The sequence below is a fragment of the Euleptes europaea genome, chromosome 8, assembly GCF_029931775.1.
Source record: "Euleptes europaea isolate rEulEur1 chromosome 8, rEulEur1.hap1, whole genome shotgun sequence".
Lineage (NCBI taxonomy): Eukaryota > Metazoa > Chordata > Lepidosauria > Squamata > Sphaerodactylidae > Euleptes > Euleptes europaea.
The window spans coordinates 46,733,324-46,760,207 of NC_079319.1; the positions used below are offsets into that span (position 1 = coordinate 46,733,324).

General features: G+C 41.3%; 1 protein-coding gene across 1 annotated transcript in view; it reads right to left on the reverse strand.

Moving 5' to 3' along the window:
- The window catches only part of DTNA (dystrobrevin alpha), a 199,337-nt gene that overhangs the window by 95,341 nt on the left and 77,112 nt on the right, over positions 1-26,884 (reverse strand). Inside the window, exons 2-3 of the mRNA XM_056854383.1 lie at positions 8,654-8,721; positions 1,262-1,342 (exon numbers count right to left, since the gene is read on the reverse strand). Coding sequence (XP_056710361.1) covers positions 1,262-1,342; positions 8,654-8,721 — 149 coding nt within the window. The remainder of the gene's footprint in view (positions 1-1,261; positions 1,343-8,653; positions 8,722-26,884) is intronic.

The following is a 26,884-nucleotide window of genomic DNA, read 5'->3' on the forward strand; positions in this document are numbered from 1 at the left end:
AGTGCATCAATACTGCTTTGCTGGCAAGAGCTACTATCACTAGTGAAGCTGTACAGTATAACATTGTATAGAAAAGAACTACCGGTACATGCAAAGAAGATATGCCTGCATAAGGATGAAACTGGAGATCTCACATGTTTAGCACACAAAATGCATTGTCAGATTCTGCTGCCGTCAGGTCTAAGTCCAAGGCGGTCTCACTCTCCATCTCCAGGACCACCTTTAGTTGGGCAAGTGCCCTAGGATAGAGCAAGAGGAAGGGGTTCCTCTTCACCCAATTTCCCCACTCTGCTCAGCCATTTACCTATTCTCTGCTGCCTTGGAATGAGTCTGGCTCTTCCTCCCCAACTGCTCCTGGGCACACCCTTTAAACGCTGCCTCAGGGGAGGACACATCACAGCAGGACAGATGGGACAAATTTGCCTCATATAGGCTGCCAGTATGGTTATATTAGCATAAAATTACTCAGTGCTGCTGCATTTATCTCTAGGATTGGGGTGCTAAAAAAGAGCAAAAGTGAGTAGAGAGCATTTCAGATGCAGTGATTTTTGCCTTTTGTGTACTTTCCAATCTCCAGTTTTTCCTATGAAATGGAAACTTTGTGTCTTTTAACCACAGAAATGGATCCCAAGAAAACAGTGGGTTGAATCCAATAGCCCTAACAATAGAAATTATATAATCTATATAAATACAATGATCCATCATAAATTCTGCTGGCAAATTCAGATGCCTGTAGCTTTATTAGGGACTGCTTATATAATGTGTTATTTGCAGATAAAAAACTTTCTAATTGTTTACCATTCTAATAGTAGAACTTTGGAAGGCAAACATTAATGTCTCAGAAATGCAGATTCTTAAAACAAGATCCACCTGACTGTACAAGATAATCTTAGGAGTAAAACTAACAAATCTAAAAAGTGAAAGAATGCAAAACTAGAAAGATGTGTCTCTTGATTTTATGGTACATCTCATAATTTTGCTAAGAGAAAAGTAGATGGGAAAATAACTTCTTAGAAAGTGTGATAAGAAAGCTCCACCCTTTCCAACCCCAATCTGCATGTTAATATTTCAGCATTTAAACTCTTAAGTGTAATTAGCAATAGTGGAATATCATGCTCTTCTGGAGAGGCAGGTGTTCTTATTAGCATCTCCTGAATGTGTGCTAAAATAAATTTGCATTCGCATTTCAACAGGGAAACACACACAAGTCTGAATTGGAAGATTAATGATGGTAATGCGAATTAACCACTGGCATACTTACAGTTACATTTCTTCTGTACAAATCTAAGCTTGCATGCAGTTCTGTAGGTGGATAAACGGATGCGATCCAGATCTTGAGCCCCTAAGAGTAGAGGATAATAGTCTATGATGTTTGCAGTTAACGTATATCCCTCGCGTATAAAAGGGAGAACACAAATAAATGCTCTCTTGAACATTTTCAAGGTTGTCTTTTCTAGCTAGAGAGAATGGGGAGATGGCAAAGTTAAAAATAGTTCAGCAAATGAATAGAATAAGCCTTCTGTATCTGTCATGCTGAAAAACAATCTTATCAAATCACAAGTTAAAAGGCAAAATGGTTGAACTCAAATACCAAGAAAAACTTGGTTTAATTTTAACATTTACAACACAAAGCATACAATAAATATCCTTGACTGGTTAGCTGGTTTGGAATCAGGTACTGTTAGATATTCAAACAACAAATTTATTTTAAATATAAGACCGCTAATGGAAAAAATACAAGAGTGTTAGGGTATAAAAATAGAAGATGCTGCAAGAAGTCAGTAAAAGCATTCTAATTTAGTATATGCTCTGCAACCTGGCATAGCAAGACTTTTGGCATTCTTAGGGAGCAATCTCAAAAAGTCTTCTTGGCAGTAAATCCCATTTTATTCAATGGGCTTACTCTCTTTAAAGTACTGTAGGATTTCAGCTGTAGGGCCAAACTAGATGTGATTTTCAGACCTGGGTATCTGAGAAGCCAGTGTTTCCTCTGGATTCTGAGATGCATTTGGAGATTCAAACTGAGTCTTATTACATGAGTAGTATAGTTTTAGAATGTTGGTTTAAAATTGGGGAGACCAGCATTCCAATCCCCACTTAGCTATAAAGCTCACTATGTGCCTTGGGCCAGTCTCACACTCCCAGCCTAACTTACCTTACAGGGTAGTTGTCAGGAAAAGAGAGAAGGGGAGGAAGTATTTCCTTTCATGCACAAAATAAATATTTAATTGTCACAGTGAAGGTGTTCATGACATCTGTCCTTTCCTCTTACAGAGTTCTCTTTTTTGACTGAGATCCAGACTATTACAAGTGGAGAAAATGTATTTTTAAAACCACATGATTGTTGATGGCATATGGTTTTTGGAAACATAAATGATTTCATATTAAAATAATTTAATATAGATTACAAAGTATGGGCCTAGACCAGATTCCGTCCCGTGCCCCCACTCCCCCAGAAATCGAGACGTTTGTGCCCATGCATTGCGGAGCATTTGCTTTGTACACAGGAAATTCCAGGTTCAGTCCCTGGCACTCCCACTTCATTTTTTTTAGTGTTTGACAGGAATGTCCGCAAGGACGTTGAGATCTCTGCCCTTTACTAGCCCTTACACACACATAGAGGCCTTGCAAAGACTTTTTTCCAAGCAAAATACTCATAACGTTTTGCAGAAGAAAAAAATTCACACAGATACACCTCACTGACAACAAGCAGGTCTTGACTGGTTCATACTCTTAGGAGTCTAAGATCACAGATTGTCTGTGATAGGAAATAAATGAGCAAATAAATCAGGAGATGAATTATAACAAATGAGAGAAAATAAACCTGAGTGAAATTCATGAACGTGGAAATCTGAAAGAAGAGATTCATCAAAGGGTTGGAAAATTAAATATTGTTTGTGAAGAGAATATCTTCTTTTTTTGGTTTACAGAAGAGAGAACAAATGGATATAAATCTGAAATCCAAAGTTTGAATTTATTTAAGGGGAAAATGCATTTGTCTCCCCTCCCCCATGTTACTTTTCCTTACTTTCCCCCATCCCCATCTGCCAAATACTTGACTAGATCCTTTTACCAACTGCCTGCCTGGATACCATCTGTTCCTGGCAGAAGTCACCGTGAACTATTAAGTGTCTCATTGTAAAAGTTTTTGATTTTCTCATGAGATGGTTTACCCTTACAGACCAAGAATTTCTATCCTTCGTTGGTAATGTTGCTAAGCTCTTGGAATTCATAGCAAATGACAACTATTAAGTGACACAACTCATATCTTTTTTTAAAAAGCTGTTATTTTAAAATGATACATTTTCTCACAAACCATTCTTTTTAAAATAATGGTTTTTTTTAGTACAGCAGGACACTTGTATTATTCTCAATTCTCTGCTAAGCAGAGCTGCTCAGATACCTTTTGGCAATGGACTCCGCTTCAAAGAAGATAAGCATCGAGGGCATTGTGAGCCTTCACTGACTCCAAATGGCAGTTAAAACAGTTGCATTCCTGTCTTGCTAATACTACATATGTAAGATTGCATCTTCTTACTCAGGGTATTCATTGGGTCTTGAATAATAAGGGCAAAGCAACGTGGATTAAGTGATCTACAGAAAGTATTCAAAACATCACCCAATGAAGACTATGAGTCCCAGAAGAAAGTTGAAGAGAGTGCTTGGGAAAGTAGTTCAGCAACGCTGTGGAGTAAATAAGTATTCTGAAAGAGGGGGCAGAAAAAAACCCAAACAAAAAACAAATCCCATCTCCTGCTTTTCTTTTCTTTTTTGCAGGGGGAGCAAGTTTTGCTTATGCTGTAAAATGTTGCATACTTTTCTGATGTTTTAAAAATAGCCGCAGCTCTCATAATAGTTTAGGGTTGCCAGGTCCTCCCTGGCAACCAGCGGGAACTTTGTGGGGGCGGGCCTGGGGGCAGCAATCTGCATGCCCGGCGCAATGATGTCACTTCCAGGTTTACCCAGAAGCACTGGCATCACGCTGGGATGCTCTAGCACTCTCCTCCAAAAACTTGATGGTTTCCACCGATAAACCTGGAAGTGACGTTATTGTGCCGGACGCACGGATCACTCCCCCCTTTAGCTGGCCTGCTTCCACCTGCTGACCAACAGAGGGTCAGCAGGTAACCTGGTCAATTGGTAGGCACTTGCCCTCCAATACCAGGAAAATGGGAACCATATAATAGTTAGCAGACTAGGAGATAAACATAATGGTCAGATAGAACTCCAAGTGTTACTTGTGGTATGACCATGAAAACCCCCCAGTAAATCTGACAGTCATTTTCATGCAAATGGTTGTTTTTGTCTGTTAGTCCTTATGATATGCTTACTCCTTACTCCTATGAGATCTGCATCAGGAGGATAAAGTCAAAAGGAAACTGAAGGATAGAATCCATGGATATGTATACGTGTTGCTATCCCTGAATTGTTTGAATAATCTCTCTAGGAAAACATGGTTTAGAAGCACCTAACAGAAAAAGCAGAAAGATATCCTGTTGTGTTTGAGTGAAGAAGGAGCCAATAAAAGACAGACAAAAAAGTTTTTCTTTCTTTCTTACACCTGAAGGGGTTAGAGTGGGGATGCAGCACCTTTATTGATCGGATGCTACCTCAGGGCCTCATTTCCTCAGCAAATACAAACACACAGACAAGCAGATAATGATGAGATAATTTTTCTTTCCCCCCTATAATATAATGTGATACTTTAAAAAGACTTATGCAGATAGATGGCCATTGGTCAACTGATTTCAATATCAGACCATTGCTTTAAAAACTGTGGGGATTATATTCTGTTGCTCTGTTAAATAAAACTGTATTACTATAAATTTTTGCATTCTTCTTAAATCAGTACTCCAACATGTGTGTAAGTCAGCTGTACTACTCAATGAGAAAGAAGCTTAAAAAACAAACACACCCTGCTTTTGTGGACATATACTGAGCATCCAAACTTATGCTTCTGTCCTCAATGAATGTAGTTTTGTCATTATTCATATTGTGGCTACAATTTGCCATTTTTTAAATAAAGTACTTCTTACCTACCTAGTTATGGATGAGAAACAAATAGCGAGCAATTGAATTAATAATATGCAAACCAGCATATGGTTTTTAACTTGCTGAAATTGTGTTTTTCCATTTGCAAGATTTTTTTTTTAATATCACTTTTGTATGCCATAATGGGTAGCAGTTTGCAAACGTAATAAAGCAATACACTGTAAGAGCTGGCTGGCATTTTCATTTTCAGCAGAACTGTATTTCTACTAGATAGCATATGCCAGCAGATGAATGTGGGTACATTCACTTTTTAGCATACGTATGTAAACAGACAGTATCTATCTCTCTGTTGGCATTACTAAAGGTGCCAACTCAAAGGAATGTATTGTATTTATTACCCCTCATGCCCTTTGCTTTTCAAAAGTGAAGTAAGACCTCATTTTTTGTTGACCAAATGAAGAAAAGTTATATATAAAATCTTTGAAATTATTGCTGACAGACTGAGAGGTACTGTCTGCAGCAAAGAACTCTGATAGTAACAGTATGTGAACAGAAGATTCAGAAAACAAAAGGCCAGCCACCATAAGTCATTTGTTCCAATATATATATTCCAATTTTGATTTGAGCAGGCAACTAGATGATATATAGTATATTTGTGTTTTGTATAATCTGCTTTAAAAAGAAAGTGAACAGAGATAAATGACTACTTTGAAAGCCAAGGAAATGGTGCTGGAGAAGAGGATGTTTAATCCTTTCCTCCCGCGCATTTCTCCAATGTAAATCCTACTTGTAAACCAAAGAGCTTATCGAGCACAAGCAAACAGAAAATGGCATCCAGGAGCAATCATGTCAGCTACTCATTTCCCCATTCCTGAAGTTGAGCAGGGTTTTCATAGAACTCCAGTCATGTCAATGGGCAATTCCTTCGGAGCCATTAGGAAACCATTTGGATCCACCAGCCTCTGTGGGCAGACCATCCTAACAATTTCCTACCCCTGCAGAGGTTTGGAACACCTGGTAAGTTCAAACCCTACCAGAATGTTGAAGTACCCCAGACCAATGATGTGCCCGTCTTTCCCCCGGAGAGCTAATTGGGAAAATGCATGGGAGGAAAAGAGGATGATTTCTGAGAAGAATGGATCATGGACCCATCATGGATGCTCTTAATAAGCTTAATAACCTCCTTGATTTACCAAGGAGTCTAAGACAATGAAACAACAGGGCACTGACACTAGAGCACTGGAGAAAGAAACATGACAAATTCAATGGATTATGGGCTAGAGCTCTATTTAGACTCTACTTGGTAGTGTGAGGGCAGCAAAGGAAACATACTCTTCTACCACTGTGAGATCCACACCTTGTATACATGGAGCAGTCCCAAGTATGAGGGATCTACTATATTCTTACCTCCAGAGGGAGCTGGAAGAAACCTAAGGTGCCCATTGTGACCAATTTGCAGAAGAAATGGTAGATAAAATAATTTTCATTCATTCCTAGTTGGATGCCATGCTTATGGTATTAGATGGTCCTACAATTTCCATTTGTTATAATTAATTTTTGTGCTATTATGTGCAATTGAAGAATGTGAACCCAGTCCGTGGAAAAGTGAGGCTGCCCATGTGATTACTTGCCCCTTCTAGTTAGTTAGAAAAGCTGGGAGAACTGGTTCACTAGGTGGAACAGGGAATGTATGCTTCTTTTTAAGGGAGGAAGGCCATGGTGAGGCCACACCTGAAAAAGCTCTCATTAGGCATCAGACTAGTGGTGGTTTTCCAACTGACCTTCACCTGAAGGAAAAATTCTCAGTTGTGTCCCAGGGGCTTGCAATGGCAAGAGTTTGGGATTCAAGAAGCAAATTTCCCAGGGTGGGGGTATCAGAATGCTGCTAAGAGGTGGTGTTCTTGCCGCATCTGTGGAACACAGTGGGAAGGGGGTTGTGTTCCAGAATGTTGTCTCTCACCATTCTAATCCGTTCCCCACATGAAACTCTTCACTGGGTCCCAGGAAATGAAAGGAATCAGAACAGGGTTGGGTAGGATCAAATCACCAACTTCCAAATGGGAATTGGTGTGGGCAGCAAAACATAGATCCCATCTGGTTGCATGTGGCCCATGGGCCATATATTGTGCACCCCGGTTGTTGTAGGATGTTTCTTTCACAGATTTCCCCTCTGCAGTATGGACACAGAAGCAGCACCAGTGTTCAGAATGTGCCAGTGTCAGTCTCTTAGGACTGGGCTGACACTTTCTAAATACTATAAGTGAAGCTAAGAAATTGAAAACTGATAGAATCATATGATTATACTGTTGGAAGGGACCACCAGGGTCATCTAGTCCAACCTCCTGCACAATGCAGAACATTCACAACTAGCTCCCCCATCACACCCACAGTGACCCCTACTCCATGCCCAGAAGATGGCCAAGATGCCCTCCCTCTCATCATCTGCCTAATGTCACAGAATCAGCATTGCTGACATATGGCCATCTAGCCTCTGCTTAAAAGCCTCCAGGGAAGGAGCGCTTACCACCTCCCGAGGAAGCCTGTTCCACTGAGGAACCGCTATAACTGTTAGAAAATTCTTCCTAATGTCTAGATGGAAACTCTTTTGATTTAATTTCAGCCTGTTGGTTCTGGTCCGACATTCTGGGGCAACAGAAAACAACTCGGCACCATTTGTGCTATTATTTATTCCTTTAGTAGTATCTTGTTTATTTAATACATTCTTCTCCTGTCTTTTCTCCAAGGACCCCAGGGTAGTGTACTTCATTCTCTCCTCCTCCATTTTATCCTCACAACAATGCTGTGAGGAAGGTGAGGCTAAGAAAACCCGAGACCATGCAGTGAGCTTCATGGTATAGTGGGGATTTGAACTTGGGTCTCCTAGATCCTAGTTAAACACCCTAATCATTGCACCATGTTATCTCTCTGCTAAAGCTAAGAAGATTTCAGTCTATTGTTTAGGCGGGAAAAACCTCTTACAGGATACATTGCTCTAAAGAAGGACCACAGAATAGGCAATACTGAATCAGAGCACTCGCAGTAAACCGAGTGTTTAAACAGAGCGTTTAAAATTTCAAGAGATGCTGATTTTGGCCATCCATAGTCCTTTTCTCTCTATCGAATGGACTATATTTGCATTATTTTTCATTATAGATTCTTGTGTGTGTGTAAAGTGCCGTCAAGTCGCAGCCGACTTCTGGTGACCCCTTTTGGGGTTTTCATGGCAAGAGACTAACAGAGGTGGTTTGCCAGTGCCTTCCTCTGCAAGCAACCCTGGACTTCCTTGGTGGTCTCCCATCCAAATAATAACCAGGGCTGACCAGGCTTAGCTTCTGAGATCTGACGAGATTAGGCTAGCCTGGGCCATCCAGGTCAGGGCTATAGACCCTTAGCAGGAACTGAAATAGCAGAAAACTAACTTAAAAAAATTAAAAATCCAGAGTGACGAAAAAAAGGCAGTGTCAGGTCAGTTAAATATATCTTGCAACGTGGTTGACACTAAAAGCCCTCTTAAATCCTTGTGCTGTAGAAGGAAGCTATCTACAGCCTGGGGCACGTTCTCATGAAATGTTAACTAAAAACTGCATTATATTCTCTGTTGTTTGTCTTTTGTCAGAAAGCATTAATTGGCCAAAGAAATAACAAATGCCACAGCACTTACGCATTTCTGCAAACAGCTGCCTCCTTTCTGCCATGGTAGTTCCTCTTTTCCCACAGTCTTCAATCATTCTAGGCAAAAATAAAAAAATAAAAAATTCAATATCATTCACAAGTGGAGTGAGTACATTTGTCAAAGTGTTCCAATCTGCTACTTCCCCCCATAGCCAAAGAGCATTGTTACAATATTCTGTAAATATATATATTTTGTACAAGAGCATATATTTTTCTCCAAAGAGAACTGCATTGCTTGAAAGTATCACTGGAGACTTGTAAAAATCCATGCCACCACTTCATTCATGGCACAGCCCTTTTCAAGTTGGAGATGTTCATATTCCTCATTCATAACCTTCCAGTGTTAGCCTCAATCCTTATCTATTGCCAGTCTTTGGTCAAGCCAAGCTAGATATGGTTCCAAGAGTTCCATGTCTGGGGTTGCCCCAGGAGTCTGATTTGGATAAGACCTACAGCATGTGAACACAGAGGGTTAGTCTTTCCATTGTATATAGGGTTGCCAGAACTCTGCAGGGGGTGGAGGATCCCTGCTTTGGGCCCCTTCCCCCTGGCACTGCTCAGCCAGTTGGTGCGGGTCTTATGAGGCGCAAACTGAGGCCCAGAGCGTCTCCCATGTCATTGGTGCCATGATGACATCACAGAGGTACCTGGCAACTCTAATTTTTTACCATTTTCTTGCCCTGAACATTCCTGTGGAGGAATTACAACATACAGACATTCTTATGTATTGACTATATCCAGGTCTCACTGGGGTTATTTCAGTTTGGGAAAACACTGTGTGTGAGGAGAAGGTGACATTTCTTCCTTCATGTCATTGTCTCAATTTGTCCCTGAAGCTGCTATTTATAAAGAACATACCCTTGGGAGCCCCAAACACAGACTTCACATCAGCTCATCTACTTTATAAAGTTAAAATTTCATGTAAATGTAGAACTTTAAAGATTTGGTTATCTATTAGGTTTTTTTAACCATATAATGATGTTGATTTACCCCACATAGTTACTGCTCTGTAAACATTTACAAAACACTAAAAACTGTATTGCTGAAGAGGATCATGCTTCCTTGCTGCAGCTGCAACACCAAAAAAAAAAAAAAAAGGCTGGACAAAAAAATCATGATGAGGAAATGCACTAGGGCTGTTGATTCGGTTCGACCCGAACCGAAAAACTGCCGAATTTCCCCCGATTTGACGGTTTCCGGTTCGGATGGAACTGAACTCAAAAAAAGGTGGGAAAAGGACGCGCCGAATTCGGCGAGTTCGGGCGAACGCCGAATAAATTCAGCTGGTTCAGCCTTCCTGCTTTTCCCGCCTTTAAAGGCCGCCCTGCCATGTTTCCTGGGAGTCCCAGGAAACTGGGTGGGGCGGGCGGGTCCCGCCCAACAGCTGAGCATCAGACTGGGAGGGGGGGAAGTGCTCTGCGCTGCCTGGCCAGGGACTCCCGGGAAGAGGGGTGGTGGGTCTGGACTTTGCCCTGCGCCTGCCTGGCCAGGCAGGCACAGGGGGGGTTAAAGACCCACCGCCCCTCTTCCTGAGACTCCTGGGAAGAGGGGTCTTGATTTGCTCTGCGCAGATCTGTCCCCCCCCCGCGCCTTCACGGGGCTTCCCTGAAGGTGCGCGGGGGGCTCTGTTCCCCTCCCCGCGCGTCTTCATGGGGCTTCAACTACCTCAAAGTTTTTTTTTCCATAAAATTTTTATTATTTTTAAAATATTTTACTGTCTGGTACTTTTCAACAACACATTCATTTCATAAATCATACAATAAAAAACTTTAACAGTGTCATCGAAAAGCATATTAATCTATTAATGAAAAGATATTCAAATAAGAGACTTCCCCCTCACCTTCCTCCATCTTGCTATAAATTTATCTATTCTTTTGCAAAGAAGTTCTAATCCAGAAAAATACATCAAGCTTGATTACTAAGTTAATTCTAAATTATTCAATTCATTTACAATTAATACGTGTTTATTATTGATTTCATATATAGTAACAGATTTTATTTCAAAACCGTTCTTAAGATAAAAGGATTAGATCAGTAAATACAAAATTCCCTAGTCATCATTTAAATCCCTGTTTAGCCCTCTGTTTCTCTCTATCACCCATAAACTGCATGTTTCCTTTTAGTTTTGTTCTTGCTGTGAATTTTTGTTTTTCCAACACTTCTGTTATTTTTGATGTCCTGTCTTTTTTGTCCAGATGTCAAGGCCAACTCCTTTTTCTCCTCTTCTTGTTGATGTTGTGGCTCCAGGTTAAGGCCAGCTAGATCTTTTTCATAGTTCTTCAAAAAGTTTTTTACTTCCTCCTGTGAAGTGATAGTAAATCTGACCTCTTTGTAGGTAAAAGTGAGTCCCTGTGGGAAGATCCAGCAGAATCTTATTCCATTCTTCTTCAATGTCCCAGTAAATTCTTTGTACATATTTCTCTTCATCATCAAATGTCGTGGGATATCCTTAAGAATGATAAGAGGATTTCCATTCACAGACAAAGGATTATCATAGAGGGTTTGCATAATATAATCTTTCATCCTTATATCATAAAAGGAAATCATAATATCTCTTGCCTTTGTCTTCTCCAGACTGGTGGGTAAAGGAATTCTATATACTTTGTTTATTGCATAATCCAGATCTCGTTCACTTATATGAATCAGGTCAGCCAATGATTTTATGATAGTTATTCTGGTACATCCCATTGCTTCTGGAAAATTGCGAAGACGTACGTTCGATTGTCTTAATTTTAACTCCATAGTAGCCAGTTGGTCTAAAACATTTTCTTGTTGGAAATGTATAGCTTGAATTTGATTACCTTGAAGTATCTGTTTATTTTTAATATCTTTCTGTTCTTCAATTGCCTTTTTAATGGAAGTATCCATTTTTCCCATGTCAGTTTTCATTGTAGATATTTGAGATTTCATATTTGTAATTTCGCTTGCCAAAATGTCCAATTTCTGACTAGTCTGGTTGGTAGTTTGAGTTAGACTAGTCAATATGTTGGTTAGCTGAGCCAGACGTTGAGATTGTTGCTCATATTGTTTAGTAAAGGCATCCATGTGTTTTGTTAACATTTCCTGTATTTTCTCGTCGGCCTTTCCCATGTTTATTTCTGAAAATAGTTCTAATAATTCACCAATATCAAGAAGTGCTGTTCTAAATATGTTGGCAGGGTCCAAGACCTTGTAGTGGTTCTATTCATCAATTATACAGGTCCCGGGATTAAATGGCTGTAAATTCTTCTCTCCGCTGTAAAACAATTAGTGTTGTTGTAAAGGACCATCAAGTTTTATTGACACTCTGCTCGATTGTAAAAGAAGGGGGTGAGCTGGGCATTATTTAAATCACGGATCTTCGGCTGTCTTGTTTTCCAGTAGTAGGAATATGTTGCGTGTTGCACAATAAAGACACACTTCGAGCCCTACGATTTTCCTGTATGATCTTTCCCTTTCAGTCTCGATGGTTTTCTTTGATGAATCGGAAAGACGTCATCTCCAGAGGAATTTAGCCCATTCGCTCCCACCCCTTTTAACACCTCGGCTTCTAATTGGTAGCTAGAGTGTCTGTCAGCCGTCCCGTTTGTTATGCCAAAGTGGAGATCGAATAGATAAGGCTCCTGCCGTTCAACTATAGTCTTTTTAAACAAACAAAGTCACTTATATTCTGGACAGAGAGATGCAGATTGCATTGATGATTGTTATGATCTTCCAGAGCTTCAATTTCAAGGTAAAGACAAAAGAATTCTTGCAACTTACTCAGATGTTGGATGATAAGGTTACGGTGATGATAATTTTCTTAGATGGTGATTGAAGGGGGAGGACTGAACCTTGATTACCCATGAAATGTTCCGGCGATGACTTTCCCTTGCCCGCAGGACCGGCATCAAAACTTCCGAGGGGCTTAGGAGCCTCCCTCGGAGAGTTCTGGAGGTCAAACCGCATAAGTGGCTGCAGGGAATTCCTGCTTCCCAAGTCCACTGTTTAGGACCGGGTTGAGGTGCTATTTAGCACCCCAATTTGAACATTTCTTGGATTGTTCCTGGAGAGTCCAGGAAACATGGCGCTCAGCCCAGCTGCCCCAGCAGGAAGTCTTCAACTACCTCAAAGTTAACAGCCAAAATGGAAAAAGGTTATTACAGTGCCCTCCTGGCCTTAATGGATTTACCATGTCATATTTCTTCTAATGAGTATTTCTCTAGCAGGTCTTTCTCAGCTATACTCTTCAGCACTAATCTTTTGACAGTGCATTAAAACTGCTCCCTGCTCTTTCCTAAGGCTTCCTATAATTGCGGTACACTTACAGTATTTGTTTGCACTCCATCTAGATGAAGCACTTAAGCTTAAAAGAAAAAGGGCTGTTAATTCACACGAAGTGTGGAAACTCAGTACCATACTTGGCCTTTTTTTTTAACAATTACAGTATAAAAATCAAATTTCATCTTGATTTATCTTTTGTTAACAAGATCCTGTCTTAATATTGGGACAACATCTCAGCATGTTCTTATTAGACACTGTTTTGTGGAAGTTTTTAATCTGGAGCTGAAAACACTGCCTTGACCTAAGTCTGCTATTAATTCTGTTTCTTTTATTTCATCATAAATGGTGAGGAGATGGTACGGTACAGTGTTGCAAGACCAGATAAGATCACCAATAGAGTGCTGATAGATCAGACCAATGGTCCATTGAGTCCAGCAACCTGTTTCACACAGTAGCCAACCAGTTATCCTGGAATATTTGGAAAGAAGTACAGGTTTTGAACAGAATTACCCTCTCCAGCAGTGGTTCCCAATCTTCTTTGTATAGTGATTCACAAGTGCAAATTTACTTGGTATGGTGGCCTAATTCCTGGCCTGTTTTTTTTTTGACACTATAAGAACTATAAGCAAACCTTGGTACACATCTAGTTCAGCATTCCATTTTCTACAGTGGCTAACAAGATGTTTTTGAAAAGCCAACGAACATCACATAAAGGGTGCAGGTTCCTCCACTAAGAACCCAAAGCATTCTGACATACACCATTTCATTCTGACATACACCATTTTCATTCTGACATACACCATTACCCCCTCTAATCTCCCCTAAAAGTCTAAGAAGCTCATTTTAGTAACCATTAGGAGGGGTTCTTAGGTCATATTCAGCACAAGAAAAAGAACAAGGAAGATGTAGGCCCATTGTGGGGAGAGGAAAGTGAAATTTTAATAGGTGAAGAGAGGGCAAAACTGCTCAATTCCTACTTTGCCCCAGTCTTCTCTTGCAAGAGAAACAGTGCTCATCCTGGCAAAAAGAGAACACATTATGAGGGAAGGGAGTTACACAGTAGGATAGGCCAGGGGTTGGCAAACTCATTAGTCAAAAGAGCCAAATATCAACAGTACAACGACTGAGATTTCTTTTGAGAGCCGAATTTCTTAAACTTCAACTATATAGGTAGGTACACTGTTTATTAACTTAATAAACTTTAATTAAAGTTTTAAGTCTTAATTAAACTATAGGTACACTGAATAAAACTTGATATCATACTTAATAGTGATCTTATTTATTGATAAAAATTAAATTGTAAGTCCCTGCCATTTCCCCCTCCCAGTCCGGAATCTTCATCTGGAGGCCTGGTCTACCGCCATAAAAGCCTATTGGTAGACCTGGCCTCCGGCTGAGTCCCATTGGGAGGCCATGTCTATCCATTGGCTTTCTTGGCAGTAGACCTGGCCTCCAGAGGCCCATAGAAGCCAATGGGTAGACCTGGCCTCTGAAGGGGGACTTTTCCCCCTCCTGGAGGCCAGGTCTACCGACAAGAAAGCCAGTGGGTAGACATGGCCTCCCAATGGGACTCAGCCGGAGGCCAGGTCTACCAAAGGAAGCCCGCCCACCCAACAGCTGATAGGCGGGCGGGGGGGGCAGGAACCGCCGAGCCGCCTGCCCAGCAATCGCGTGGCTAGAGGGGAGGGGAGGCTTTAGCCTCCCAACCACTGAGGGCAAGGGAAAGGGGGAGCCGACCATTCTCCACGGCAGGAGGGAAGAGACCGTGCGCCCGCTCGCCCTCTCTCTCTCTCTCTCTCTGCAGCCCGGCTGCCGGCACAAGTGGGCACAAGAGCAGGGGCTCCGAACCAAGTTCGGAGAGCCGCACTCAACGGGCCAAAGAGCCACATGCGGCTTGGGAGCCGCAGTTTGCAGACCTCTGGGATAGGCATAAGGGTGGTACATAAACAGTTTCTTTACATGAAAGTGTGTCCTCAGGGCCAGATAGATTGCATCCAAGGGTACTAAAGGAACTTGTTAATGTAATTTCAGAGCCTCTGTACATTATTTTTGAGAGTTCTTGGACAACAGGTGAGGTGCCTGAAGATTAGGGATGGCAAATGTTGTCCCCATCTACACAATGGGGAAAAAAGAAGATCCATGTAACTACTGACGTATCAGCTTGACATCTATATTTGGAAAGGTTTCAGAACAAATCATCAGTCAGTCCTTAAGCATTTAGAAAGGATGGCTGTGATTACTAAGAACCAGCATGGGTTTCTCAAGAACAAGTCATGTCAGACTAACCTTATCTCCTTTTTTGAGAGAGTTCCTACCTTGTTGGATCAGTGGAATGCTGTAGACATAGTTTATCTTGACTTCAGTAAGGCTTTTGATAAGGTCTCACAATATTCTTGTTGACAAGTTGGTAAAATGTAGTTTGGATCTTATTACTGTTAGGTGGATTTGTAACTGGTTGACAGATAGCATACAAAGAGTGCTTGTTAATGGTTTCACAATCTCTTGGAGAGGAATGACAAGTGGAATGCCTCAGGGATCTGTCCTGGGCCTGTGTCATTCAATATTTTTATAAATGACTTGGATGAAGGAATAGAGGGGATGCTCATTAAATTTGCAGATGATACTAAATTGGGAGGGGTAGCAAAAGCAGGATGATCTTGACAGGCTGAGAAACTGGGCTGAAGCTAACAAAATGAATTTTAACAACTATAAATAAAGTTCTGCATTTAGTAGGAAAAATTAAATGTACAATTACAGAATGGAGGAGACTTGTCTTGGCAGTAGTACATGCAAAAAGGATCTAGGAGTCTCAGTAGACCACACAGTGATGATGGGCCAGCAGTGTGATACAGTAGCTAAAAAGGCAAATGTGATTTTGGATCATCAACAGAAGTATAGTGTCCAGATCACGCAAAATGATGGTTATCTCTTTCCTCTGTTCTGGTTAGACCTCACTTGGAGTATTGTGTTCAGTTTTGGGCACCCCAGTTTAAGAAGTATGTTGACAAGATGGAATGTGTCCAGAGGAGAGCAAAGAAGATGGTTAAGGGACTGGAGATCAAGACCTATGAGGAAAGGTTGAAGGAGCTGGGTATGTTTAGCCAGGAGAGGAGATGACTCAGAGGTGATATGATAGCCATCTTCAAGTATTTGAAGGGCTGTCATATAGAACATAGAGTGGAGTTGTTTTCTGTCACCCTAGAAGGTCAGACCAGAACCAATGAGTTGAAAGTAAATCAAAATAATTTTTATTAAACATTAGGAAAATCTTCCTGACAGTTAGTTCCTCAGTGGCACAGGCTTCCTTGGGAGGTGGTGGGCTCTCCTTTGGAGGTTTTTAAGCAGAGGCTAGACGGCCATCTGACAGCAATGCTGATTCTGTGAACTTAGAGAGATCATGGGAGAGAGGGCAGGGAGGGTTCCGTCAGTGCTTTCTTACATGCCCTTTCTTACATGCCCAGGGTTATGCTGATTGCCACTTTGCGGACAGGAAGCAATTTTCCTCAAGGCCAGATTGGCCAAGGATCCTGGAGGGTTTTTTTTTTTGCATTCCTCTGGGCACAGAGCAGGGGGTCACTGGGGAGTGGGGGGTAGTTGTGAATTCCCTGTGTTGTGCAGGGGGTTAAACTAGATGACCCTTGAGCTCCCTTGCAGCTCTATGTTTCTATGATTCTATATGCAGTGTGTGTGTGTGTGTGGGAATTGCAACTAAAGTATGACACACAAGATACTGTTTCCCAAGTCAGATCTTGGTTTCCAAAATACAAAAGAGAACAATGGAAAGGGCAAGGGTGGCCATTAGGGACAGCTGGCCTGGGACACTTTCAGAGGCTTCACGACCCACTTTAGGTCCTGACCCACAGATTGGGAAACACATCTCTACTGCATATACAAAGTAGGCAACCCTGTGCTCCTCACTACACGAGCTCAACAGAGCACTTACAAATAAGAGACTGCTGCATACCTTGGGGAACCCCCAGATATGCAGGGAAATATGGGTCAATGCTCCAAAAACAGGAAAAAGAGGTCTACGTATCAGTGACTGCTTCCTGTATCAATGGAACCCAGACATAACGAGGGAACTGCAGTAATGTAAGTCCTCACTCTTTTCTGTGACTGTTACACTGAAGGAAAGCAAACAGCTTGTTTCCCTTCAGTTGACAGCCTAAAGAGGAGGTTGAGGACCCCTGTGATTGTCCCAAAACAGGAGTCTCCCAGATTTGGCAATGAGGTTGAGGAAAACATATGTAACAAAAAGTTGACTTCCGGGCTTTGCAAGCTTCTTTGGGGCCTGAGTGCACATTCTGATAGATTCTTCTGTGCTTCCTTGAGAGAATGCAGGTGTGCTCAGCTTGAGGTGATTTTTCCAAGCAGGGAGCCAATTCCTTACTTTGCTAAGATAAGTGGGATCTCACCTTGAGAAGGATAGGAGAATTTTCATCAGTGACATAGTCCGTTGCAGGTTCCATTTGTATTTCCTATTCTCAACACACCATCAGATATCAAGTAATGATAGAGGAGCTTAAAAACTTTATGGTGGAGGAAAGGCAGCATGGTATAGCAGGATCTTTTCAGATCTAGGAAGCTAAGCAGGGTTAGTACTTGGATGAGAGTCCACCAATGAAGATTTTGCAGAGGAGTATAGTGGCAAACTACCTATGCTTCTCACTTGCCCAGAAAGCCCCTTGTGGGGCTCCACCGCTGGCCAGCTGCAACTTTAAGACACTTTACACAAACAAAAACTTCATGAGACCATACTTGTTTAATCCTTATTTCCAAATTTGTAATATTATATAATATAGCTATTTTTATCTTTTATCTAATGAGCCAGCATTAATTTCCTCTTCATCTGAGTAAGAAATGCCAAGAATGTTGTTCACTGAGATGGGTTTAGAAACACAATGCTCTCTAAGAGCAGTAGAAATGTATATTTCTAATGTTCTTTCCATACTCAAAGCATATTTAATAATAAGGGCAATGACATTAACACACATCATTCCTTCTCACCTACATGCAATGCCAATTTCACATGTACCGTATTTATTCAGCGTGTTTTATATAATAGGAAAAACACATATGATAGCACCTCCACACACTATATTTCACTTGCCTGAGGGTTAATTTCATTTCATATTATTTGACTGGGTCAGAAAAATGATGACATCCACTAAAGCTCCAGGGACAGACGGTAGGAAGTAGTGGATCACAGAGACAAAAGTCTTTTCCTCAAGAGAATGCATGTTGACTTTTGCTTTCACTCAGGCCATTTATTTGGCTAGGCTGTGCTACAAGGCAGGCTACAGGATTTCACATACAATTAAGCTACTACTTAATCAAAAATATCTGTTGACTTGCTTTGTGTTGGAAAAATTAAAACCAAATTCAAATTTAAAATAACCTATCAGTGACAGAGCAGGGTTGGGAAGGATCATTAGCCTTGTACCCTTTGAGATTCTGGGTCTAGATTGTAGCATACAATGTTTTAACAGTATTATTGAGGGAATGTCACCATTTTTATTATCCCTTCACAGGGTGTCAAGGGGATATGTGAAACTAAATTTCTGAACCAGACATGTAATGTTTCTATAAGAAAAGGGGAAAATTTCACTGAAATGAATTCTCATTGCTCATTACCCTATAGTAGATTCAAGGAACCTTCCTGAAACCATTAAGAGAGAATTGGTTGGTCTGATTAATTCTGGGGGGCACTCTAATTGCATACAGAAACATGAATTGTGTGTAAAGTGCCATCAAGTCGCAACCGACTTATGGCGACCCCTTTTGGGGTTTTCATGGCAAGAGACTAACAGAGGTGGTTTGCCAGCGCCCTCCTCTGCACAGCAGCCCTTGGTATTCCTTGGTGGTCTCCCATCCAAATACTAACCAGGGCTGACCCTGCTTAGCTTCTGAGATCTGACGAGATCAGGCTAGCCTGGGCCATCCAGGTCAGGGTAACATTGTTTTTACACAAAAAGTAGAATGAAATACAGGATTATTAAACAAAATTTATTTCAACAGCAAGGCACTACACAAAGATATCTGAATGTAACACACACTTCTGATGGGGCTAATACATAGATAAAACAAGAATGTATTGTTGGATATTGATTCTGTCCCATCACAGCAAACTACGTTCATCCTGCATGTACATGTGTACATCAGGTTTTTTTTTTTTTTTTTTAAACAGCTAATAAGCAATCATTTTAAAAATAAAACCAGGGACCAGAATCTGGATAAATGTGTTGAAATGTAACAGAAGAATTTCTTAACATGCATACAAAGAAAAACCATTTGTACCCTGTACATGGAGGGTACATACCCTGTACACAAGCCCTGTGGGTATTGGCCGAACGTGCAGAGAGGGAGAGCAGGCACAAACATGTTACCTCTCCTTGCCTCCATGTGACCACCAACTCATCAGCATGACACCTACATGTGGAGGCAGTATCTACCCATATGTTCCCTCCCCATGATCGGCAGCATTTGGAAAACAGTGTCCCAGAATACAGGTAGGCAGGATATGCATGGATGCTGACTTTGCACATAGGACCAGTGCTCATGAGGCAGCAGTCACACAGAGATGAGGGCATGGCCAGCGGGATTGTGCCCGCTCTCCCTTTCCACATGTTCAGTCAACAGGCCCGGATGTCTAGAGGGCTAGAATGTGCAAGAATTCACTGCAACGTGTGTACAAGGCTATAGCTAAGATCATACTAAAAAACTATCTTTACTGAAGGCAACAAAAAAGAGGAATATTTACAATAAAGTATTATTAAATACTCCATGCAGGTATTTAGGTGTTCACTTCGCTGAAGTTATGTGAGGCTTGATATGCATGTGCTCAGTTTCTAAAATAACAGGTGCTAGTGTTCAAGTCCACATACAGTCTAATCATAAGCAGAGTTACACCCTGGCGCATACCTGCTTCGCATTTCTTAAGAGCCCCTTTAACGTGACCTTTTGTATTTTCTCCGTCCCTGCAACAAAGCATTTACTGAAGGAATCATGAAAAATCACAATAATGGCTTAGCTATGCAAACTACCATTGCCAATGGCTATGCGAACAAAGGAGCAGGCGAGTGTGAGTGTGTGGAATTTCTTCTTTTGCATCGGGACCATGAATAGGCATTTTAAAGGTTGCATTTATAAAAAAAAGCTTTGAGCGACCATCAAAATTGACCCTGCATAAATTGGCAAGTGGCATTATGTTACTTTTACATGAAGCCATAAAAGCACACCCACCTGACCATAGTGTAGTGCAGCCTTTCACGTAAACAGAAGTCCTGTAGAGTCTGGTGTGTTAAATGCATACAGAAAGCCACCCTATATGTTCTATATATATCAATATATTCTTGACCTTTATTACAGGCCAGAAAAGATTGGAGAGGAACTACCGTATATACTCGGGTATAAGCCGACCAGAGTATAAGCTGAGGTGTCTAATTTCACCCCAAAAATGGGGAAAATTTTGGCATCCACGTATAAGCGGAGGGGGAAATGCACCCCCTCCCCCCCGCAGGCTTACCTGACCGGGCTACAGGCGCACAGGCAGGCGGCGGTGGCGGCCCCCTCCCTGCATGCAGGAGGCCCCGCAGGGTCAGCTGGCAAGCGGGAGGACTGGCCCGGGTGAGGTGGGTGGGGGGTGAAGAAGCCGCCCCCGCCCCCGCACAGAAGGCGCGATTGGGTGGGGGGGGAGAAGGCGGGACAGCCCGCCCATCAGCTGGCTGGCGGGAGCGCGCTGGGAGAGGGCCCGGCAGGCGAATTACCGTATTGACCCAAGTATAAGCCGAGGTGAGTTTTTTAAGCCAAAAATCATGGCTAAAAAACTCGGCTTATACTCGAGTATATACGGTATGTGTATTTCTCCAATTCCTGTTTTTTCCCCAGTATGATAAACCAGATGTTACAGAAATTACTCCTCAGATGCGATAAACTCAGCTGCCAATATTTCAGTACTATTTTACATCTGTCTGGAAGCTCTCAATTGTCTGAAGCTGTTTTGATGACATTTGAACACATAAATGTATCATCCCTCTCCCGCTGGGAACACAAAGTCTTCTCACCCCCCATGCTGTCTTGATCTTCTTTCTACATCTCTCATGTTTCTCCTCCTTTCTTCCATGCCATACCTACCTGTGATATGACAGAATGTCTGCTAACCCTTTTCACTTGATAGATTGCTTTGTAGGCAAGAACAAAGGAGCATAACAAAGAACCCCACTGAACTCTGGACACCATATCTTGATCTTCTCTTCAATGGCTGGATGTGCCATGCAGTCTGCAAATTAAAACTGACCAAAGAGCTAAACTCACAGTGGGCAGGTTCTGTGCATGCGATACTGCTAAAGATATTTGCAGAAGAATAAACAGCAGTCCTATCAGCAGGCCACACCCATTGTAGGAAGTCAAGGAAAATGGCTGCGAGGAAGAAATATGGATGCCAAATTGCTACCATCTTAGACCAACCATGGGGTTCTGGTTTTCTTACCACACATTTCATTATTTTAAAAAAAATTATATCTGTTTGTTTTAAAAGCAGCCTAAGATAATATACATTTTTTTAAAAAAAAGAATGAATAAGAATAAAAACATAAAACAGTAGTAAAACATAACTTCAGTAGCAATACCAAACTCCTGGACCGCAGCAGACCAAGTCGACCAGGGCTTGCAGTAAGAGGGTGCATTGGAATGGGACACTGGCCATAAATAGCAGACCAGCATCCTGCAAGAGAACCTGTTCTGGTCCATAGAAAAAAGAAGTCCAAAATGCACTTGGCTGCTTCCCACATTCATATATATACAAATAGTAGATAAAGAAAGCTGAGTGGCAAATATTTCCTTCAGTTGTATACATTTTGTATTTTCTTCGCTGATGGAGATCGTTGTCATAGTACACCCTGCCCTCCAAGAGCTCCAGATTCTGACAGAAGTGATATCAAAGTCCTAGGGGCAAATTAATTCTGCAGTTGTAAGCTGCAGCTGAGCTCACTACACATGGGGCACTTCTTGCCTTTTTCCCTTCACCTTCTGTAGCATCAACTCAATGCTGTCAGAGAAACAGCTGCAGGGAAATATTTCTTCTGCAACGGAGCACATCACTCTAAGTATTTCTCCTTCTGTGTACGTCAGAGGCAATTTGAAGAGGAATATGGATAAGAATGGGAGATACTGACACCAACAATTTGGCTCAGTTTTAGTGCCTTGATTCTAGGTACATGCAGAATGCTCCAAATAAAGAGATTCCTATCCAACTGATCATCCAGCCAGGTGGCCACGGTGTACCCACAACGCAAATTCCACCCATGGCTCAGCTGAGTGTCAACAACACAGACATTGTTGCCCAGATGGGAGGGCAGGTATGGTGTTAAAACAGGCAAGTGTGAGACTAGGCCTACCAACCAAGAGGCTCTTTGACTCTTGCATGAAAGCCTGCCTCCCAGTGAGAGCCAGGAATCTCTAGGGCCCATGCCCTTTAGGCGAGCCTCTAAAAGCCAATGAGGAGGCCAGCCTTCCATCTAGGTAGCAGTAGAGCAAACTGGGGGACAAAAACAGGACAAGGGTAAACCTCAAAACCCCTCTCCTTTACAGAGCTGAGGCCTTAAAGGAGCAAGCAAGTTGCCTGCATGACAGGGAGTTGGATTTGTGGAGAACAGCCCAAGTGTGGAATGTGACACTTGTGCAACGAACAGTCACAGTGCAGATTTCTCCTACATGGTTGTGGCATTAATTTTTTTTTAATTAGAAGCATCCTGCCGCAGCTGCATTACCAATGAATGTAACATCAGAGTGAACCTTGGTGGATGGTACACCATATCTATTATCTTCAACTTAGGTTCATTCTGTGCTAAAAACTTGTTTACCAAATCAGATGTGTTGCTTAGTGTAAGAACATTTATTTCCCCCTTTTCTCTGGGTCACTCCCAGGACCAGTTATGGGGTGGAAAAAATCTTCATAATGTTCATATCATAAAATGGTCCTCTGACAATGGCTCAGTGAAACCAGAAGTTATCACATTCATAGTATTTTCCAGCAACAAGCTCACAGCAGCAAAGAATAAAATAGCACTAAACCTTTGAGTGGGCTGCTCCTTATGGGCTGTTTGCAAAGGTTTTTAAAGTCTTGCTATCCTCTTGAAGCTGTAGGTCATTTGTAGCATCAGTAAGAGAACAATCTAAATTATCTTCCTCTGATACATATTAATTTGCGGTTTCTGAACCTAGACTAGACTTTCCCCAGGGGGGCCAAGTAAGCTTAATGGCTGCAAAAATCTGTAACTAGTTTCAGATGGGTACACATGAACATATGAGCCTTATACTGAATCAGACCCTTGATCCATCAAAGTCAGTATTGTCTACTCAGGAAGGCAGCCACTCTCCAGGGCTCAGGCAGCGGTCTTTCACATCACCTCCAACCTGGTCTTTTAAACTAGAGATGTAGGGGGTGGGGAGACCTTCTGGATGTCAAGCAGAGGCTCTACCAAAGGGTAGCCATGTTGATCTGCAATAGAACAATTAGATTAGACTCCATTAGCACCTTAAAGATAAAGAAGATTTTGGGGGTATAAACTTTTGAGAGTAAATGCTCTGATGAAGGGAGCATTGGCTCTTGAAAGCTTATACCCCAAAAATCTTGCTGGACTCTAAGGTACTACTGGACTCTGTTACACCTCACATTCCTTCCTTCTGAATGTTTATAAGGTGGAACTGAACAGGCAATAAATAAAGAACTAGACCTTAAACAGTCAGAGTCAGCCAATTAAGCTCTCATGGCCTGAGCTCTACCAAGGAGAAAGAAAACACCAAGGAATCCAAAAGACATGGGTGCCTCATTGGCAGAGACACCATAAACATTCCTTCCCAGCCCCTATACAGAGTGGCCGGCTGAAGGAAAGTGTGCCCCTCACCAGAGCGGGTAGATGGGTTGTGCCACCTGCCTGCGTGGACTATTGTTACTGAAAGTTGTACACCATCCTGAAGCATATTCCCAGATGGCTTGCTTCTCATGTGGCCCCTACAAAGTTCCCCTCCCTCACAGGTATGCATCTCAGTAGGATGAAGGAAGGGAAAAATACTACTTGTTAATTACAGTTTTCTAGTCACACATCAGAAAGGTCCTCCATTGTGAAGGAGACCATATTTTCCAGGGCCAGCTTTACAACACCAATATGCAGAACATCTTACAATGTAGTTGTTCTGGGATGTTTTTGGTCCTTTTGTTCCGTTAGAGTGACAATTGATAACATAAAAATGCTTTCACATTTTTAAGGCTATCAGAACAAAACAAGGCACACCCTGTACAAATCTCCAATTGTAGTCTGGACTCTGGGAAGCAGATAATTAGCCAAAGCAGCTGTATTGTTACTATCTGTCCCCCTCTCTTGTAAAGGTCAAGCTCAGTGCCTACTACAGTGTTCATGTGCATGTGTGTGATTACATGCATGCCACATATTTCATTTTATTTATGATTTCATTTTATTGACATTGCTTTATTTGTCTAATACAAATATAACAGTTGAACTGAGGAAACCCTGAATTAGTGTAGCATGTGCTTACAAATAAATTATCTCCTGTCATTTTCTAATAATTTGAATTTTTCCTAACAAACAGTGAAAACGTTTCCATCTTTAAAAACCAGAGATTGCCAAACCTTTTCCAATAAGTGAGAATCATAAAAGAAAAGTGTCTTTAGGACCTGTTTGTTTGTTTCAACTAAGATTCCTAAGGCTCATTAAGTTCATTGAATAACCAAGGAACACTTTTCAGCTTTTTAATGGTCTGCTTCTGTTTTATGGATAGTTTTTATGCTTTTTGTATTTTAATGGCTTGTATTTTAATATTGTGTTTCTTACTTGTAAGATGTGTCAAGCAGGACTCGGAAGAGGTGGCATAGAAATATTCTAAATAAATAAATGAGTGAAGAATCTTGACCAACACCATCATTAATAATTTCGCCCCTTTTACATCTGTGGCTTTAGTTACTCCACACACTCCATTTGAAATGTAGAACTGTGTTTACGTTGCTAACATTTTTTCCTTTTATTATTGCTGCTTCATAAATTGTTTTATGCATATTTAGCAATTTGTCAGATTAAATATGACAGTTCGATACTATTTAATGTACTATGTTCCAAAAATACCTATAAAACCTACACCCCCCACGACCACTTAAATTGGAAAACACCACCTTTTCAACATGGAATATATAATCTTTCATTCGCAAATCTTGAGCCAAAACACCATCTTTTTGTAAAACTACTCCATTTCTCCAGAAAGCAACCTCTGAATGATATAGAAGGGCATAATAGTTGACGAACAGTTATTTTTTAAAATCATGTCAGACCTAATATAGGTGATGACTTTTAGTGATTTTCCTTTGCACAATGCATTAATTTTTAAAAAGTGTGAATAAATTGGTGTCTGTGTTTTTGGGAAAGAAATATGTTGATTTAGTTATATTTGTCATGGATCTATTTATTAATCCTTGTAACAGTGACATCTAGAGTTTTAGGTGTTTAATGCTTCCATTTATAAGACACAACTCTCCATGACAATTACATTTACATTTAATAACTATTACTTTAAGCTATATTATATTTCCTAAAAACAGAAATTTTATAACTAAAAAGATGACAATTAAAATGCTTTGCAAAAAGATAAACATGAGACCTTGGAAGACACATTTAAATTTAAAGTTGTGCAAGTTTCAATTTATAGCATTGAAAAATTAAGCTCAATAGAGGATCAAGACCTTCATAAATGTCCGGCGCAATTAAGGTTGCCAGCTCCAAGTTGGGAAATACATGGAGATTTGGGGTGGAGCATCAGGAGGGTAAGGTGTGGGAAGAGGAGGGACTACATGGGGTATAATGCCATAGAATCCACCTTCCAAAGCAGCCATTTTTTCCAGGTGAACTGATCTCTGTCACCTGAAGATCAGTTGTAATAGCAGGAGATCTCCAGCCACCATCTGTAGGTTGGTAACCCTAAGCACAATCATATGCAGAGTTGCTCTAGACTAACCCCATTAAAATGAATGGGCTTAGACGGAAGTAACTTTCCTTAGGATTGACCTGTTAAAGATATCTAATGCCTTCTTTCTTCTACCTTGGGATTTTCAGCAGAAATCTTTTCCAAAATAACAGACTTCTGTTCTGCCTCCTACAACAGCTGTGACACAGTCACGCCAGGGAGACGTCATGCATCATTAGATCAGCTCTTTTTTTCTGTATCTTTAGTCACGTCTGACAGCTCAGGATTGGGAACTATGGGCTGTTTTACAAAGAGGCAAAATTAACTGAACACCCTTGATATATCCATTTGGGTTACCCATTCCAGTCAAAGCTATCTGTCTTTTAATAGTACTGCATTTTCAAGAGTATTATCAATATCTAGCCTGATCTCGTCAGATCTCAGATGCTAAGTAGGGTCAGCCCTGGTTAGTATTTGGATGAGAGACCACCAAGGAATACCAGGGTTGCTGTGCAGAGGAAGGCACTGGCAAACCACCTCTGTTAGTCTCTTGCCATGAAAACCCCAAAAGGGGTTGCCATAAGTCGGCTGCGACTTGACGGCACTTTACACACACACAATACAGTATTCATAACTATACAAAATAAAACACACCCCAATAATACTGAATATCATAGAAATTGGGAATGATGCAACAATTGATGCAACAAACAAATCTCTGGATGAGCAAAAATGAAAGTGGGAGAAATCCACTATGTCAATCAAATTTTAAAATGTTCAACACTCTCCCTCATCCCATTACTAAGAAGCTTTGCTGTAGTTATGGCTGCCAACTTCCAGGAGTTCTCCTGGATTATAAGAGATCTCCAGATTACGGAGATCAGTTCCTCTGGAGAAAATGGCAGCTTTGCAGGGCAACTCTATGCCATTACATCCCTGTTGAGCTCTACCCTCTCCAGGCACTGCCCCCAATCTCCAGGAATTTTCTAACCTGGAATTGGCAGCCTTA